This window comes from Anopheles maculipalpis, chromosome 3RL (assembly GCF_943734695.1).
Source record: "Anopheles maculipalpis chromosome 3RL, idAnoMacuDA_375_x, whole genome shotgun sequence".
Classification (NCBI taxonomy): domain Eukaryota; kingdom Metazoa; phylum Arthropoda; class Insecta; order Diptera; family Culicidae; genus Anopheles; species Anopheles maculipalpis.
Window position 1 is genome coordinate 54,793,495 of NC_064872.1, and position 17,065 is coordinate 54,810,559.

At 44.8% G+C, this 17,065-nt stretch overlaps 1 protein-coding gene across 2 annotated transcripts in view; it reads left to right on the plus strand.

The window, feature by feature from the left end:
• The window catches only part of LOC126561657 (homeobox protein araucan-like), a 99,016-nt gene that overhangs the window by 20,876 nt on the left and 61,075 nt on the right, over nucleotides 1–17,065 (plus strand). Inside the window, exon 1 of one of the 2 annotated variants that reach the window (XM_050217943.1) lies at nucleotides 11,940–12,003. The exons of the other annotated variant lie outside the window; for it this stretch is intronic. Coding sequence (XP_050073900.1) covers nucleotides 11,956–12,003 — 48 coding nt within the window. The 5' untranslated portion in view covers nucleotides 11,940–11,955. Of the gene's footprint in view, nucleotides 1–11,939; nucleotides 12,004–17,065 lie in introns of those variants that run through there. 2 annotated transcript variants of the gene reach the window in all.

A 17,065-nucleotide genomic window follows, 5' to 3' on the forward strand; every position in this document is an offset into this window, starting at 1 on the left:
AATGGGCCCCACGTGAACCTGCGCGACCATCCTTGTGGTAAACGTAAACCACAAATCTCGTACGCTTCCACGGGATGTGAAGGTGAGCCGGGCTAAAACTGAACAGCAAAGCGAACGCACAGCGAAACACAGAATTGCACTACTTTACACCCCAAAAGCGAGGAAAAAAAAGGAAAGAAATTTGCAAAATCGCAAAAGATCGCAATGCACCGCAGTGGACACATTTGAATGAGAACCGAACCCACCGGGGCAGGGCATGGGTTTGGAAAGCAAAGCAAAAAAAAAAAGAATGTTTGCCCGTTGTAAATCACCCGTTGCTACAGAACAATAAAAGAGCAAACATAAATTAAGTTTTCGGATTTTTTTTTGTTCCTCTTGTCCCTGTTTCCAGTGTCCTACCCTCTTGCCGGTGGCCAGATTTTCACTACAGACCTCACACGTCCCGGAGGTTGAACTTATTCGTTTTTTCCTATTGCTATTTCCCCCACCTTTTTTTTTTTTTTGCACACTGGCACGCACATGTTTTACTATTCTGTGTCTGGATAAAACTGTCCACAAGCAAGATGCAAAAAAATACAAACGAAAGAAGAAAAAAAAACCCTTCGACCCATTCATCCGTCCGTGAGGATCACGTCGAAGGCAGCATCAGCCCGGACAACACGGAGAACGAAAGTGTCTTTCAGATCTGTTTTATGCTTTGGGTCCTTTGGTTTATGATGCGACGATGCAATTCGTTTTATTTGCCTTCCACTGGTTCGTTCGGATTCGTTCTAGCCGGATCACCTTTCTCGCCATACACTTCTAGCCTCGGCTGCTAACCACTTAGATTGACTGGTTCGTTCGTTCGTTTGTGTTTTTTCGCTCAGTGTTGTTTTGATCTCGTTCACACTGTGACCCATTATTGCGGCCCATTGTTGGCGATCACCGGTCCAATGTAGCAAATGGTCAAATTCTTTCTCCTTTATTGTCTGTGGGTGATTTTTGGGTCAACCGGCGCAGGCAACGTGACATGCGTACGCTTCGCTTGCTGCTGAGATGCTCATTTCATGGTTGGTGTTTGTTTTGATTTTGATCCCAGGTCCGATCCGGTGGAAATGAGACGACACTTTTTACGAGCACGTTCAGAGCATTCCATTCGGTTTAGATCATTTTTCATGCCTTCCGATCCGTTCTACGAATGGTTGCTGCAGAACAGAGCAATCGTCCCAGATTGCGAGAGAAGGCCGATCTCTCACCCGCATCAGGCACACAGAGTGCGAGCTTTCTGTTTGTTTTGCACTAGGTTAACATGCCAAAAGCCTACCAGAACATGGACAATGAATGGACAAATTGACATCGAGGTAGGTGCAAGGATCTACCTTCTTAGAAGCAAATAATGATCATCTGCGCTGTTCCCGGGGCGATACGTAGAGTTGAAGAAAGGAAGATTTGCTTCACACCGTACGACGTTGGTGGTAAAGAGAGCGTTCAAAAGAAGATTGAGCTATGTGGTCTAACAATATTGTTAGCTTAATGGAGGGTTAACCACAAACAGCTAGAGTTTTTTTTTTTGGGAGGACTTTTTGACACAGATTTGCGACGTTTTGTTGCTACTTTTCAACAACATAGGAAACTTTATAGATTTATAAAGGCAGAGCATTTATAGATGTCTTTAGAGAGGTGTTTATCAAGACCAAAACTGTGCTGCTAACATAGCTAAGAAGCTAATACAAGGAGGAACATCCTGACAACTACGACTTAACAACTTAGAACCAACATCAGCTCATTACCGGAGAGGGAAGAAGACGTTTGACAGAGATTAGATATTGGTCCCAGTGTTGTGTGATCGTAAAGTAAGAACTTTGAGGCTTAATTAAGTTGCAGTAACTTTCATCCTGTCGGTAATGCATCCATCCAAGCTGTGAAGATGGATATTATGGGTGGGTTTTGAACCCGCTTTTTCTCTCTAAATTCGTATCGAATCAACGACTGACAGTATCTTAAGGTAGTGAAAGCGTTGTTGATCGAAGAGACTTTTAATAGACCTCTGGGTGCGCATTAGAATGTTTTTGACAAACCAGAATTCGGAGAAATTCCAAGTCTTGTGTAGTCAAAACAGAGCATCTGCAGGATATCTATACATCTACCAGAAAAGTGACTTGTAGAAGAATAAGAAAAGTTGCGATTATTAGCCATGACCAAAGCCAAGCAAAGGATCGCCCGAGAAAAGTTGAATGCTGCTTAGATGTAGGTGCGGTGTGCGATGCTTACACCCGACTGAAACGCGAGGCCAATAGAATATGATTGAGCATCAATGCGACGAAGACAAAATACCTGCTTGCAGGAGGCTCTGTCCGTGATAGAGCCCGACTTGGAAGCAGAGTATCAGTTGAAGGCGACGATCTAGAGGTGATAGAGGAGTTCTGCTACCTTGGTACGATCGTAACTTCGGACAACAACGTAAACGGCGAAACCCGAAGACGCGTTGTACACGGGAATCGTGCCTACTACGGACTCCACAAACTCCTGCGATCCAGAAGACTCCAACAACTCCGGTAGTCCTCTACGGGTACGAGTCTTGGACTATGCTGACGGAGGACGCCAATGCACTCGCCATTTTAGAACGGCGGGTGTTAAGGACTATCTTTGGCGGTGCTGATATCCTGACGGTAGTCAAACCCAATGAGGATGCCGGACTCATGCCCCACCAAGAAGGTGCTCTTCAGCGACCCGACACGAGGCGTAGAGGAGCACAGCGAGCTCGTTGGGTGGATCAAGTGGAGTCTAATCTGTCGAAGATCGGATGCAGCCATGGATGGAGGACTGCTACCCTGGACCGAATTTCCTTGGAGACCTGGCCATGCCGACACGACGTGCGCAATCTTGAGCAGGCCAAAGAATAAGAAGAGGAAGCTTAGATGTAGGTTTCGAGCTGAAATTATTCCAATTAGATCTATGACCGGAGTCCGGAGTCGTACTTTACAAGTAAGGAAAGAATGAGGTTGTGAAAGTCAAAAAAGGAATTATAGATGCTTGTTTTCGTATCATTTAATCAATTCGAAATCTGCTGAGTTTTGTCAAGCAAATTAAATAAAAATCTAAAACATACTTCGCATATAAGCCAGCAATCTTATCACCATTCTACCACAATGCTCATCCAGCTGTGGTTGCGGTTAACTTAATTTACCGTGAAACAAACATCATTCGAACGATAAAATAGAGCTTCGATTAAACTCAATTTCGAAGGCGTTAGTTGTGATTTCGTTTCGTATGGTAATCACATCCAATACTCCAATTCGAAACGACACAATTGCTGTACGTTTCGGATTCGGTGGGAAATTGGATCCACTTTCCAATTTCCGACCATCGAACGCTGTCCACCAATTGCCCTATGTGGTCCCTGGCAATAGGCGGCCAATCATTTGTACGATGTTATGACTTATGCTTGAAGCGCCTGCTTCTCATCCTTTGTCGTTGACGGCTGGGATGGTATCGTGTGGCCTTAGACACGCTTACCATCTCCTGCCAGTAGGAGGAGGAGGTGATCACAACGTTCTACCGAAAACCGAAACCATCCAGCACGTCCATTGAGCGGGGCAATAGATAGAGAGTGAGAGCGAGGTGTAGAGACATAAGTGGATCAATTTGCCGTATCGAATGTCCACAAATTCCCTTTTGCCGTTCCCGTAGCGTACGGATGTGCGCAATTCAGCGGGACACGAAAGGCAATCAATCGAAGACCGGACCGGACGGCATCTCGTCTTTGTCCTATTGTTCCAGGGTGCCGGTTGGAGGAAAATCGATTGAATTAAGAAGTGGAAATCGGGTTTTGTATGGGTCTCGCACAATCCCATTCTCGCACAAGGTTCCCTGGCGCTGGAACACCGTTTGCCATGCATCATACCGAACATAACCCGCTACTGGGACGCTGGGCGTACGGGCATTCCAGTATTCTTTGAGGAGACTTTCGACCGCTCATAGCCGTAGCAAGTAAAGCCTTCTGCCACTACTGCTACTTTTACTACTCGTACATATGATGCTCGACTTCTATCCGGAAGGTAATACCTGTGAAAATGTACACTTGTCGTCGGATTCAACCGTCGGTTGCACTTTCCCACCCGCTACCGCCACTTTCGCGTGATGTGATTGGGTGAATGGCATTTGGTTTTGCTCGTTTTGCTGCACTGGTGCGAGGTGCAAGCCGTTGATTGGGATGAATGCAATCGCTTATCTGGAAACAGCGATCTAACGAGATTTTACGATTTCTGACCACTCTTCGCATTCGCGTTCGTTGGACAGGTGGACAGCTGGATATCTTGAAGTCCAGGGTCCATGTTTTACCGTCGGTTCTACTTTGGAGTGGTTCGGAGTTTAGACATTAAACTTCTCAAATGTTTGGCATGAAGATAAATATGCGTCCTAATTTAGCAACTTATTTTCTAATGATATTTTGTGTATTTTGTGCTTTCAATATAAAAACAGCTGTGTAGACAAAAGTTTTTTATTTTCATAAATTGCTTAAGAATTTGTACAATATTAATTCCATGTCTAATAATGCACTGTTACTGCAACGGTTATACTTAGGCGCCATTCTACAACCACAAGGATGCTTTATTATATGGCACAGAGTACAATGGGCATCAGGCAAGGATTGTCGAAAAGAGTGCGTAAGCAAATTTTCATAGCTGTTGTCACATTCACCGTTAACAAACTTCGGACAGCAGCACAAACCTAAAGCAAATGGATTTTCCTCTCGTTCCGTTTATCCTTTGAACACGAACGAACAGGGATTACTTTAGCATGAGACTTTTGACGCATGCAAAGGGAAACCTCCCTCCCCCTCCCCCCTCCAACAAGAAAAGGAACGACGAAAAAAGGTTCAACTATTTCCACTTGTTTCCAGCCACGCCTCGCTCCACAAACGGGCTCCCCTTTGCCCCATGCTTGGTAACACAAAGTATAAAAATAAAAATCTTTCCTCCCTTCTCTGTGTGGTGGAAAATTGTGCCACCGAAAGCAAGAAAAAAAACAGGGCCAGTCGTTGGTGCAATAGGATTTTTCACCCTTGGCCTAAAGGCAGTCCGCAGCAGCAGTCCTGGTCGTCCCAGACCCAGGAGACCACGTGAAAGCAACGGCACTTGAGCGCGTACGGATCGTGGCTCGGGCATAAGAGACCCGACCACTCTCGCTCCTCATTGTGCAAGCAAATAAGTGTTGTTTCGTGTCACCTGGAAATGAGATCTCGGGGATATTGGTTCGCCCGTTACTCCGTCACCGTTGTGGCTGATGGCGGCTGCTTAAAGGATCAAGCACCGATGGAGGGTGAACAACTGCTGCGCTGGGCACACCGCAAACAGTGCAATCGTTTGACGCTGGCTGAAACCATACCGAAGGATATGCAATAGCAATCCATGGACAAAAAAAAAAAAAGGCAGTCAAATTGCGAATATGGAACACAACCTCCATGTGTGTGTGGATGAAACCGTCATATCCGAGTTCCCAGGACCGCACACTCTGGTCGAGCACCGAAACCTAGGGTAGTCTATTTACTTTCCTGTCCGGAATTGTTCCTCAAGGGAGTGCAATCATCATCAGCATCATTCTCGTTGTCAAGAGTATGGTTGACCTTTTTTTTTTTTTCTTTTTTGTTGGTGGTTTCGCCAAACATGTCCTTTCTTCGAAGACCGACATACCGATCGGATGGATTCGGTGGAGCATCGACGCAAACACAAAAATGGGAACAAATCGGGCAGGGAAAAAACGGGAAAAGACAGAACAGAAAAAAGCGATACGCGCCTCGGTGGGATAAAAATTTGTTTACTCATCGGATTAAGTTAGACGATGTAAAGATGATGTTAATCGCCATTTGATGGGATTATTTTATTTCGCACTCGGCTATCCCCTTTTGCGGGAAAACGGGTCGCGAGGTTTCTTTTTGTCGCTGCTGTGGGACGTCGTTGAACATCGTCAGCTTCGGATTTGATGAAACAATTATTTAGCATCCAATGGTGTGTGTGTGTGTGTGATGTGTAAGTGCTAAGCAATGCTAAGCAATCGTGTTGAACAAAGTGGTGTGGTTAAGTGTTTAATAAACAAGAGCAAAGGGATGATATTGCGTCGATGGAGATGTAAATAAATCAAAATAAATAAGGTTTTACGAAAAATCATTGTTCTGACATATTTTCTTTATCAGTCATAAATAGTTAAAACAAATTATTGAAACTTTGGAACATTTATTACACAGAAGCATGAGACAAAGTTGAACTGTTAAGGGAAGGAACTAAAACTGATTAGCCAGCAAAAATCCAGTTTTGTAGCCTCCTGTCTGTCTTCTGTACTTGAACCATTCCATAGACAATCAGTTGAAAAGTGTTATATTCAGACACAAAAATATACATTCAATTATTCCTCAAGGTTACAGAATAACTACTGGTGCAAGGTTGTGAAAGAAAAAGGTTAAGTCGAGATAACATTTTTCCGTCACCGTTTTATGATGAGCGCAATCCTAATTTTGCCTGTCAATCTAGTTCAGTTGCACTAACTTGAACAGTTGAAATCATACATAAAGGACTTTAACATTCCAGATGAAATAATTACCACTTTTCTTACGTTTAATGGCACATTCTGTCGTTGTCTTGAGCATAGCAAATTTTGCATGTTGTTTTCGTAATCGTTTCTTAAAGGGTTAATGGAATCTCCGATTTGAACGGTGTATTTCGTATTGTAAGATGTATTTTCTTTTTTGACAAGTAATTCCATTTCACCCATGTGTATTTTCAATCCTATTTCAATCCAATCCGATCCAATCTATTTCAAATCCAAAAGCAAATGTCAAATCGCACCTGGATGAAATGTAAACAAGCTAAGATTTTGGTGGTTTTTTTTTTTTTTAAATGATAATATATTTTAAATTTTTAAGTATTGTAAAACCGTTTCGAACATATCGATTTCATATTTCCTCTCGTTTCGAGAGAAACTATGAAAATCGAGTATTCGTGATCCACGCACTTGTGGGATTTTCGAATGTTTAACATATGGAAGGATTGAAAAAAACATATGGCTGGAATAGAATTACTAGACAAAAATGGAAATGTGTCTCAGAATCGACGAAACACATCATTCAAACCATAAAGTGATTCGGTAAACCCTGTATGGAAGAGTTTGTTTAACATATACAAAACCAGTCAATAAGACCACTTTTATTTCCGATTTTGAAACCATTACTTTTGATACTTTTATTAGACTTATAACAAATAATATTATCAAACAAAAATTTGCATTTTTTTGAGTCAAATAAATTTAATTTATTGACTGAAAATTTAAAAAAATCTATTGAAAACGGCTTATTGCTATCGAAATATTGCGACACAAATTGGAATTTCAGTTATAATTTCAGAAGTGCCATATTAATAATGAAATAGTTAATACATGGTTAAAATTGTAGAGTTTCTATTGAATTCTAAAATTGATTATTCGTCTTTTTTATGCTATATTAAGTTTTATTTTATTTATTTACTTCAAAAATGACGGCTTCCGCCGTATTGTCAGCACCGCTTGTGTTGACTGTTTTATAAACTAGATTAACAGGGCATTTCCTCTCTGTTTTTGCCTTATCCCGGGTATGCTCGGTAAAGATACATTGTATGTTGACAATATTTCAGCAAAACATTTAAAAAAATATGCATAATTGATTGATCAATGCTAGCAAAAACATTCGAGAATAGAAAAATTAAGTGCATATCGCACAATTGTGATAAAGTTGTTGTATAAATCTAATCAAGCGTACTGATAAAAATAACCTTGCCTTAAATAGCTTACTGCAAAATTGTGTCATTAGACACTTCTCCCAAGTCCCATCGTACCATTCGTTCGCTATCAAAAAAAAAGTTTTCCTATTGATTTTGTCACTCACATCATCTGCTATCGATCGGAGAAAATGTGATCAAGTAATAGCAAACATCGGTAGGCAAAGTATCGTTTTAACCCATGTTGTCTTCCCGGTACATTTCCCCAGGTTTCCACAAAACCGCCCCCCCCCCCCCCCCTCACACCCTTCCGTTACAACCCGTAATGGCAAGCTTAGTACAACAAGCATGTAAATGAACGTGGACGGGAATGACATGCGAATGACAATTTCAATATTGTCTGATTTGAAGTAGAGGAAACAGTTGACAACAACTTTTTTTTCCCCCCAGTTTTGCATGTTTTTTTCTTCTCTCTCCGCCCCCTTTTGGCGTTGAACTACACGAAACGAGTCCTCGGAATGGGTTTGCATTTGTAAAACAGCGATTGAGTTTAGCGAACAAAATGTTCGTGCCGAACTTGATGATCAGTCTTGACAAACAGCAATGTTATTGTAGTAGAAACCGATGGTAGGACACTTGAAGAGTCGTTTTAAGGTGATAGCACCTGATTCTTTAAGCACGGCTAAACTTCCGAGATATTTTTTAAAAATTTGTTTTCAGTCGGAAAATATGATAATAAAATATATGAAATATAAAAAGTCTAACATAAGAAACCAACTTCAAGAAAGCATGTAACATCAGAAAAACCCTTTAATATTGTAGTTTATATTTGAAAAACTATTCTTCAATTAAATGGTAAATACTCCTTGCCATATTTTATGAAAAAGTTCATTACGTAAAGAAAACCTAACAAACAAAAAAAAAAAATGGTTGACAGACAAACGACAGCAAAACATTTGATAAATTTACAGCTGAAGATGAAAAAGGGGACACAGGCACGATAAATCTACACATGTTCAATTTAAAACTCTTGGCCCGTCCCCGTACTCAACGGCTTAGCAGCAGCACTGGATAAAGGGCTAACAGGATAGGACCGTGTATCCTTCTGTATCCTCCAAGCAGGAAAAGGACACTCTGCTGTGTTTGTCGGTGCTAAACTCGCAAGGACGCCACGTTCGGTTTGGAGAAAATTTGCTGCTAAACCGTAAAGCATGGGAGTGAAAATGCCATTTTCGTTCAACAGCGTTCAAACGGAAATCGAACCACAGAAACCACCGCTGGAAGTGGACGGGTGGTGCAGAATGGGTAAAGGATTGTCTACAGCCCATGTTATGTCATAGTAGTATTCAATTTCCCCTAGCCAAAGCTGCTGTGCCCAACAACAACTTGCATCCACATCTGCGTCCCATTTCCCCTCGTCCAGCATTTCAATCAAATCTGAACCATTTCCCTGCTTCTTGCCGTTCTCGACCATTCGGGGCCGGCTAGGTCGGTGTGATTTATGCGCTTGTGCCCGTACGGAATGTTTTGGTTTTCGGTAGTACTCCGCCTTTGTGAGACACGCGCCTAAAATCGTGTCCGACGTGTCGGAACGTGTACCGTAAAATTGTTCCGCCCGTTCGGAAGATCCGGCGGGAACTAAACGGCATTCTTATCAACGGCATATCCTTGGTCGCTCAGCTTCGGAACCCGTTCACGCCTGAGACAAGGACACAACAATCACTGCCCCTTCAGAAGGACATTCCTGTGCGAGAATATCACCGATCCTGCGAGAGGCTGCGAGAGCCAGACATCCTTGCCACAGATAAGTTGCGCTTCCTTCGATGAGAGTGTGTGTCCTGTGTGGCTTCTGTTGGGGGTGTAGAGCTTCATTTTCTTTTTTTTGTTTGTTTTGTTTTCACCAACAAAACTGCAAAAAAGGCGGTTTCGAGCCCACCCCATTCCACCGTGCACAACGCGAGCGCATGAATGAAATGCTTCGTTTTGGTTTTGTTTCCCTTTTCGCGCGGCCGTACCGCGAATGGGCGCGCAATCGCGCGAGATGAAGTACCGAACGTAACGCAAAACCCAAGCGCACGAAAAACCCCGAACAATCGGCTTTTCTTTTTCCCACCTGCTGCACCCACGGTGAGAGAGCGGGAGAGTCCGGGAGCGCTGAAACGATTCGTGAGCGGCCGTCATACTGCTCTCTGTCTCACTGGCCACTGTCTCAGAGGGAAGGAGGGGGGGTGGGAGTTTCCTCGGTGAAAAGCCATCATCATTCTCCACCTTTGCAGGGTAACGCTGGGCGCTTGTTGAGTACGGTGGGCGTGGCCTGCCGCAATGTTGCATCGCACGGGGGCGTGCTTACGCAGTGCTATGTATAGAGCGCCGATTGGTGGAAAATGTGAACGCCCCGTTTTGGTACATTGTTTCCGGTTTTCGCCGGCCAGTGCCGCCGCAGTTGCACGAACCCGGGTTTTTGGGAGAAATTTAGTTTCTGACAAAACGTGATCAAGTGCGCATCGTTGCTGCGCGCGCGTGTGTTGTACGCACGAGTACGGTTCGAGACGAGCAAAACATTTCGAAAAACATTTGCTTCGGGCCCGGTTTGCTCCTGTTGTTTATGTGCGTTTTCTCGTTCGGATATCGGGTTTCTTGTGTTTGTGAGTGTATGCGTGTGTGTGGGTGGGTGTGTGAATGTGCATGTGCGTGCTACTCGGGCTATCGTTGCTGGTGACACGAGTGGAAAGTTGCTGTATCCACACCCACGCAAACCGTAGCGTGTAACGAAAATATTCTTTGCATGAATTGAATTCGGAAGAAGAGTTTGTTTTGTTTTTTTTTTCCTCCGCCCTGCAAATCCCCAAATTTCTATGTTCCTTTACTTTGGGGAGCAAAACAGGAACAAAACAAACGCGAGTGAGCACGGCGCACGGCCGTGAGTGAGCAAGTGAACGAGTTGAATCGTGCCACGGTTGGGTTTCGGTTGGTTCTTACATTCTAACCAGCAAGCGTGGAGAGCAAGTGAAATTTAAGAACGCACAGAGCAAAGAGCGAAGAAATGTGAACGAAAAATCTCAGTAACTCCCGGCACTCATCTCGCCTACTAGAGAACTTCTCCGTGAGCGAATAGAATCCGTTGTCAGCAGCCACCGTCCTGCTGGCTAGCAACAATCGGTACGCGTGGATCGGTTGCCTGCTGTCCAAGCATCCCGGTCGCAGGTTTTTCCCGCTTTCCCGGTACGAGCGGACGCCGGAAAAAGAAAACAACAAACATCCCTTGCCGGTCGCGAATCAAATCAACGCGGGACCCCAACAACAACCTCCCGAGAGCGAGCGAGAGAGAGAAAGAGAGCGCGCGCTTGACCAAGTTTTGATCTGTTTTAGTGTGCTTCAATTACGGGTTCTTGTTAACCTAGGATTTACTACCTCCTAGCAAACTCTGGCAACAAGTTAGTCGTGTGGGGTTCTTTGCGTTTAGCCAGGTGTTTTACGATTCCAATCCGTTCGCTTCCGTTTTAGATGGCAATTTGTTAAATTTCTGTTACGATTGTTATTGTTCACAATTGTCGTGAGTTTGTGTGTTTTGTTTACCGTGTTTACTGTGTGACATTTGTGACCAAATCCAACCGAAAGCATGATCCACATCAGCATCGAATGGTTCAAATTTAACGCTAAGCCGTTCCGGTAATGAAGTGTTGCAGTGAAGACATTTTAAGAACGATAAAACACCGTCTCCCGCCGCGCCGGATGTCTGCTGTTGCGTCTGTCGCCAACCGTCCTGCCAGCATCTCACCGGTAAATTTGTAGTTCCATTTGGGCAGGTTTCGGGTGCCTTGCCGTGATCGTGGCATTGATGGTGAAAGTGTACAAGCCGGACAGGATCGTGTGTCCCGCCGTGCATTTGGCGCCAAAGGATATGACGTCCGGGATGTCGACCTCGGCACGATAACGGAATCAACCTAAGTGTTGTTTGGCATCCGACAGAAAAAAGAAAAATGCTGGATATTTATGTGTTTCGGTAGTGAATGTGCTAGTTAGATGTTTTAGTGAGCACCTTGCGCGTTAGATTGAGTTGTTGAGAAACCGCACCACGAACGTATTGGAAGAATAAGTGCAATCCATCTACAAGCCCTTGCGTCGTATTACAATTACCGAATTATTATTGCCATTGTGCCAGAAAAAAAAAAAAAACGTGTGGGAAAGTACAGTGAAAAGCAGCAAGCAACGATCGTGCATACCAGGAATAATGGCCGCATACGCTCAATTTGGCTACACATATCCGCCGGCAAGTCAGGTAAGCGCGGTACGAAGGATATGGCAGAGGGTCGAGAAAGTGAGGAACCTCTATCCCACGCCACAGGCTCCGGGATGTACAAAAACAGGGTAGGGTAGGTGTTTGACTTATTGAATGAAAGTTTCAAAGAGTCAAACAAGTGTGTTTGACGGGTGTTTGGGTTTTATTTATTTATTGTGTTTTGTCTCCAAATGTTTTCGATACGAGCGCAAGTATTCAGGGGGAAAGTATGTGTGTTTTCGGGGTTGAGGTTTTAGAAGCATTAAGCTCTACGACGCTTGGCTCAAGATCAATAATAGTACACGCACCGAGCAAACTTTGAGTTTGTTTCCTTAAGCCGGCTCATTTACATCTCATTATGAGCGTGAAATCTTTATTCCGAGAGGATCGCAATGTTGTAAAACAACCGTCATTAACAAGACTTTTCCAATAGCTTTCCGACAGGAATGCAAAAAAAAAAAAAAAATTGTATCTAAATTGGAGAATCAAATATTGCCCTACTTGTGGTGAAAGATGGCAAATATTAGTTCGTTGTCCACTCCACTAACCTACATCTGCTGCTGCACGCCAAACAAATTGTCTACGGGGAATCATATTTTACTGAGCAGAAAAAGAAAAACATTCAATTACCCACCGTTAGGATCATTCCTAAAGTCAACGCGTCCTGCTCCAATCCCCAGCACTTTCTACATTTACCCAAGCCAAAGTCCTCCACGAAACGAGTTCCATTTCTCCAACCCTCCGGGGAACCTCGGCAGGCGAAAAAACCGGCAGATGACAATGGTTTTGGTTAATGCTTTTTACTTTGGAATCACCATTTAATTCCCACAGCGTCAAGCCGAGGGTTCATTAGCGACAACCACAGGCACTCGCTGCTGCAGTTTCTGCGCGAAATGTGTGGCCACCCTCAAGCGGGCATGCCAAAAGCATACGAGAAGTCATCCGTTGGGGACTTTTTTTTTTGGTTTTGGGGACAATCTTTAACACGACACATGAGTCTATCTTGCTACCACACACTTCCACCGATTGGTCCGCGTATCAAATGGCGGCGTAACAGTAATTCACGGGTTGCTTCCGACGCGTAAAAAAGCGAACAGCCGAAATAACGCACGATTGTTGATCATTTACGGTAGCAACTGAATTGCGCTTCCCGACCGCGTTTGGCTGCTACCGTTTTGAAGGCGTTGATATCAGTTTTTGTTGTTGTTGGTGCTGCTGCCGCTGCCTGCAGGCAACCGCAGTGGAACTGTGAAATTATTCGCGTCACACACATCGCCGGCACTCAATTTTCGGGTTGACCGGAAAGCAAGAAGGTAGCAAAAAACATGTACACACACACGCACACACAATGTCCCATGAAACACCAGCCACGCATTCAACCGTAGAGCCAAACGTCATCTTCAACGCCGAACGTCAACACAGCTTGCCGGCTCAGTCCTTTCCAACAATGCGTGTGGATTTGTAGCCCGGGCGACTTATAAATGTGCACATTGCGGGGAAAAATGGGCAAACCTCTAGTGCCGAACTGGCTGGAGGTTGGAGAAGAGACAGTGCAACTAAAAGGCTCCCGAGCGAGCTGTCTTCTGTGTCGTCGTGTTCCTTGCCCCCGGGTTGACAGTCCCGCGAGACGGCAAACGACAAGGTTTCCACTGCGTTTTTCCCGCTGCGAGCATCAACTGCAACTTGCTCTCTTCGCTAGCCCGGCGTTCAGATTCGGCAAGTGACATCTTCTTCACTCCATTCGCACTGGAGCCGTGTGCCGCCCTAACCCTACGGGGCGGCTACCCCCTCCCCAAACGGATGAGAATTCCGATGTGTGAGACCAATGTGTGCGAGCGAGTAGTGAAAAGGAATCTCATTAATTAATTATAATTTAAGACGAAATGAACCATGCGACAGTGCCGTCGCTCCGGTTTCGCTTCACTGTTGTCTTCGGTGTGTTCTTTTTGCACAATCCGATTCCCCGTGCTTGCGACGAGTCTTGAATGAAGATGCTAACACGGGTGCACTTGATTTCGAACGTGTACGTTGGCCGGAGTTGGAAAATTGAGCAAACTCGACGCACGCACCGTGTGCATTGGACGCACTTCAGAAAAATGTTCTAATTGAATTTTCTTCTTCAATTCCCGTCCCGTTATCCGGCAACCGTCCGCCGCGGGACCTGCCGAGTGCAACTCCGCCAGGAATTCGGCAACTGTCAGCAAACGTTGACCGATTCCCATTGACCAGTGCGCAGAGTTTGCGGTTTCTTCCGCGTTTCGCGCCACACACAATTCACAATGCGTGAACTGTTTTCAACGCTTTTTTTTGGACCGTCCTCGCTAACTGCATGAAGCACATGAAGAGAATTGCAATTGCACATACGATCGATCGATTTGCTGTTCGAATCGAAGTGGACCAGGCGGGCAGAAGAATGTTTCGGAATTGAACCAACACGAAGAAACGCGTCCACAAAGCAAAGCACGGGGTTCGGTGCAAAAACTTGCCAAAATCACGTACAAATCAATTTAATTAATTTACAATTAATTTATCAATGTTCAAATTGATAAATATTTATACTAACCGTTGGCAGGGTGAAGGGCGCGGTGGGGAAGCGTGCACAAACGCTAACGCTTACGGTCACGCGAAAGACGGCACCAAGGGTTTTAGCTTCTTCGCACAAACACGACAGGTGAGATCACAATCGAAGTTGATCCGGCGCGGGTCGCGTTTGTGAGCGATCGACACACGACGGGGAGACTGGGTCGGATTTTTGCTTAGGCTTATCAAATTCTCCATAAATATGTTTAATTACAACAGTATCGTTTTCTTTTTTAAAATGAGAAACTTTGTAAGGTTGAGAATTTAGCAAAGAATTACACCAAAAAGGTTAACAAAACAACACACATTTAATACATACTTCAACTTGCTAAAAAAAAACGGACTTACTGTCATCAAAATTGTGCAAAAGTGTTCACATTTAAAATTTGTGTCGTATGGTGTTTCGTCCTTGAAGGATCGCTTTACACGACGGACAGATTCAGTACCGGCACGGCAGGAGACTTGCATGAAACGTGCACAAAGCATGACCGGGAAAACCCTTATACACCATTGGATAGTTTTGTCAGAACGATGCGCCTGCTTATTCGCCTTCTTGCCCACATTTCCGATGGCACGTTCATGACCATGACCAGCGCAGAACGGTGGAGACCACTAAACCCCTGCGAAGCGGATGCTAGCTGTGAGCGGATGATACATAGCTTTGCGTAGAGTGTGAATCCCTGTAGCCACATGGTTACCATTGCACCATGTACTTGAGTGTGATTCTCTGCACGACTAGATAGATATCCTTTTTTGTTAAAAAGGTCCTGTTTGATCGTCTGCATTTGGTTGTATTTTTGCTGCTTTATTTTGTCTTCTGCTTGACTCAAACTCCGAAAAAAAAAAACGAAGACATTCCAATCAGTCCGTCACCAGCCATATGCTGCCTGCACTGACTGCAGTCGTTCAATCAATGTAGTGGTCCATTCAACAAGCAACGGCTACGGCCCGATACTTTGCATCGAGCGCAGGCATGATGTCATCGGAAAAATTTGGAACACAGCCCCCGTCTGGACAAATAAATATGTCAACATTTTGTTTGCGTTCCTTTGCTCAGTTCCAGTTTTTGTGCATGGCGAACCCAATGCATTCCTCACACTGATGCCTGGGTCTGGGTCGATTCCTTTCTTAATTTCGCTTCGTGCGTTGTTTGTGAGGCATTTTGCACAGAAAAGGCATCTTGCGTTTAAATGCAATATTGATCTGCAAGCGGTGGCAAATCGCACTTAACCGGGCAGCACCCGCAAGCGCGCGCGTAAAAGGAGCTTCGGGACGCAAATATGCACTTAATCGGTAGCGATGAAGCAAGACTTCAAAAGTCCAAGCGTCCATACCGCTAAGGACGTGCGAGAAGTGTCAGTTACGGGCGACGGTAAACGAGCAAACACATCACACCTCAGGCACCCCATCATCAACATCATCCAGGCGATCCCAGGTGCATGGGAGAACAATTCCTGAGCGCCTCAATTGTGGTCGGATTGCGCAGCAATTCCCACGGGCAATACCCGCCCGTGGAACTGATCGATCGATATGCTGAGCGAATGAGACACGATTTGGAACGAAGAATGTCTATACTGGCTGTAGAATGCTTTTTTTTGTTTCAATTACCACGGGACATCACAAACCTTCATCGAAAAGTACGGCTCTACGCAGACGTGCGACGGGTCCCCGAGGTAGCCTGCCTTAATCGGTTATGAGTGGTCCAGCGCTGGCGGGAGTATCTCCAAAAAAGGGCACCTATCTACGACACGCCGTCCGTCCGATGTCCGATGCCAGTAGCAATTTTCCGCCCCAAAACAATCGGCAATCGGCGATCAGCGATCTTTACCAGTGTGGCTACCAGTGTGGTAGGGAAAAAAGTGGATATTTCACTCCCGATATTCCCCCACTGTCTCCTTCCTTCGCGATTCCTCGCTGGATGGGGCAGACCTGCGAAGGGCACCTTACGGGAAACGGGAGCGAATTGTCAACCAGAAACGTCGTAAAGCGACGAACGCACGGCAAAAACGGCAACGCTACACATCGAGCATTCCGTTCGATTTTTTTCACCTTTTTTACCGGTTCCTCACGCGTCTTCAAAAAAGTACGTTTTCGGGAAGGGAAAGAGTTGGGCATTTTGGAAATGATTTATTATGTTGCTGTTTACACTTTGTCGCAGGTCGCGATAGACACGCGAAGCAAAATTGGGAAGGGAAAGAGTGCAAGAGCGTCCAAAACCGAGCACAAAAATATGGGAGCCACAAGGTACTGTCGCTGCGATATCAGAAATTCATATTTTTCCCAAAACTCATCATCAATATTATCAGCGCATCGCATAGCATAGCAAAACGATGCGATTCTGGATTTGATTGAGCAAAGGGAAGGACACATAAAAGAAAATAAGGGGGGAATTCTGGACGGAGTACTGAAACTGCATTCACTTGCCCGCACGGTTGGCAAATATCGTACCGTTAAGGGTGCAATTGGATGTCAGGACGCCGGG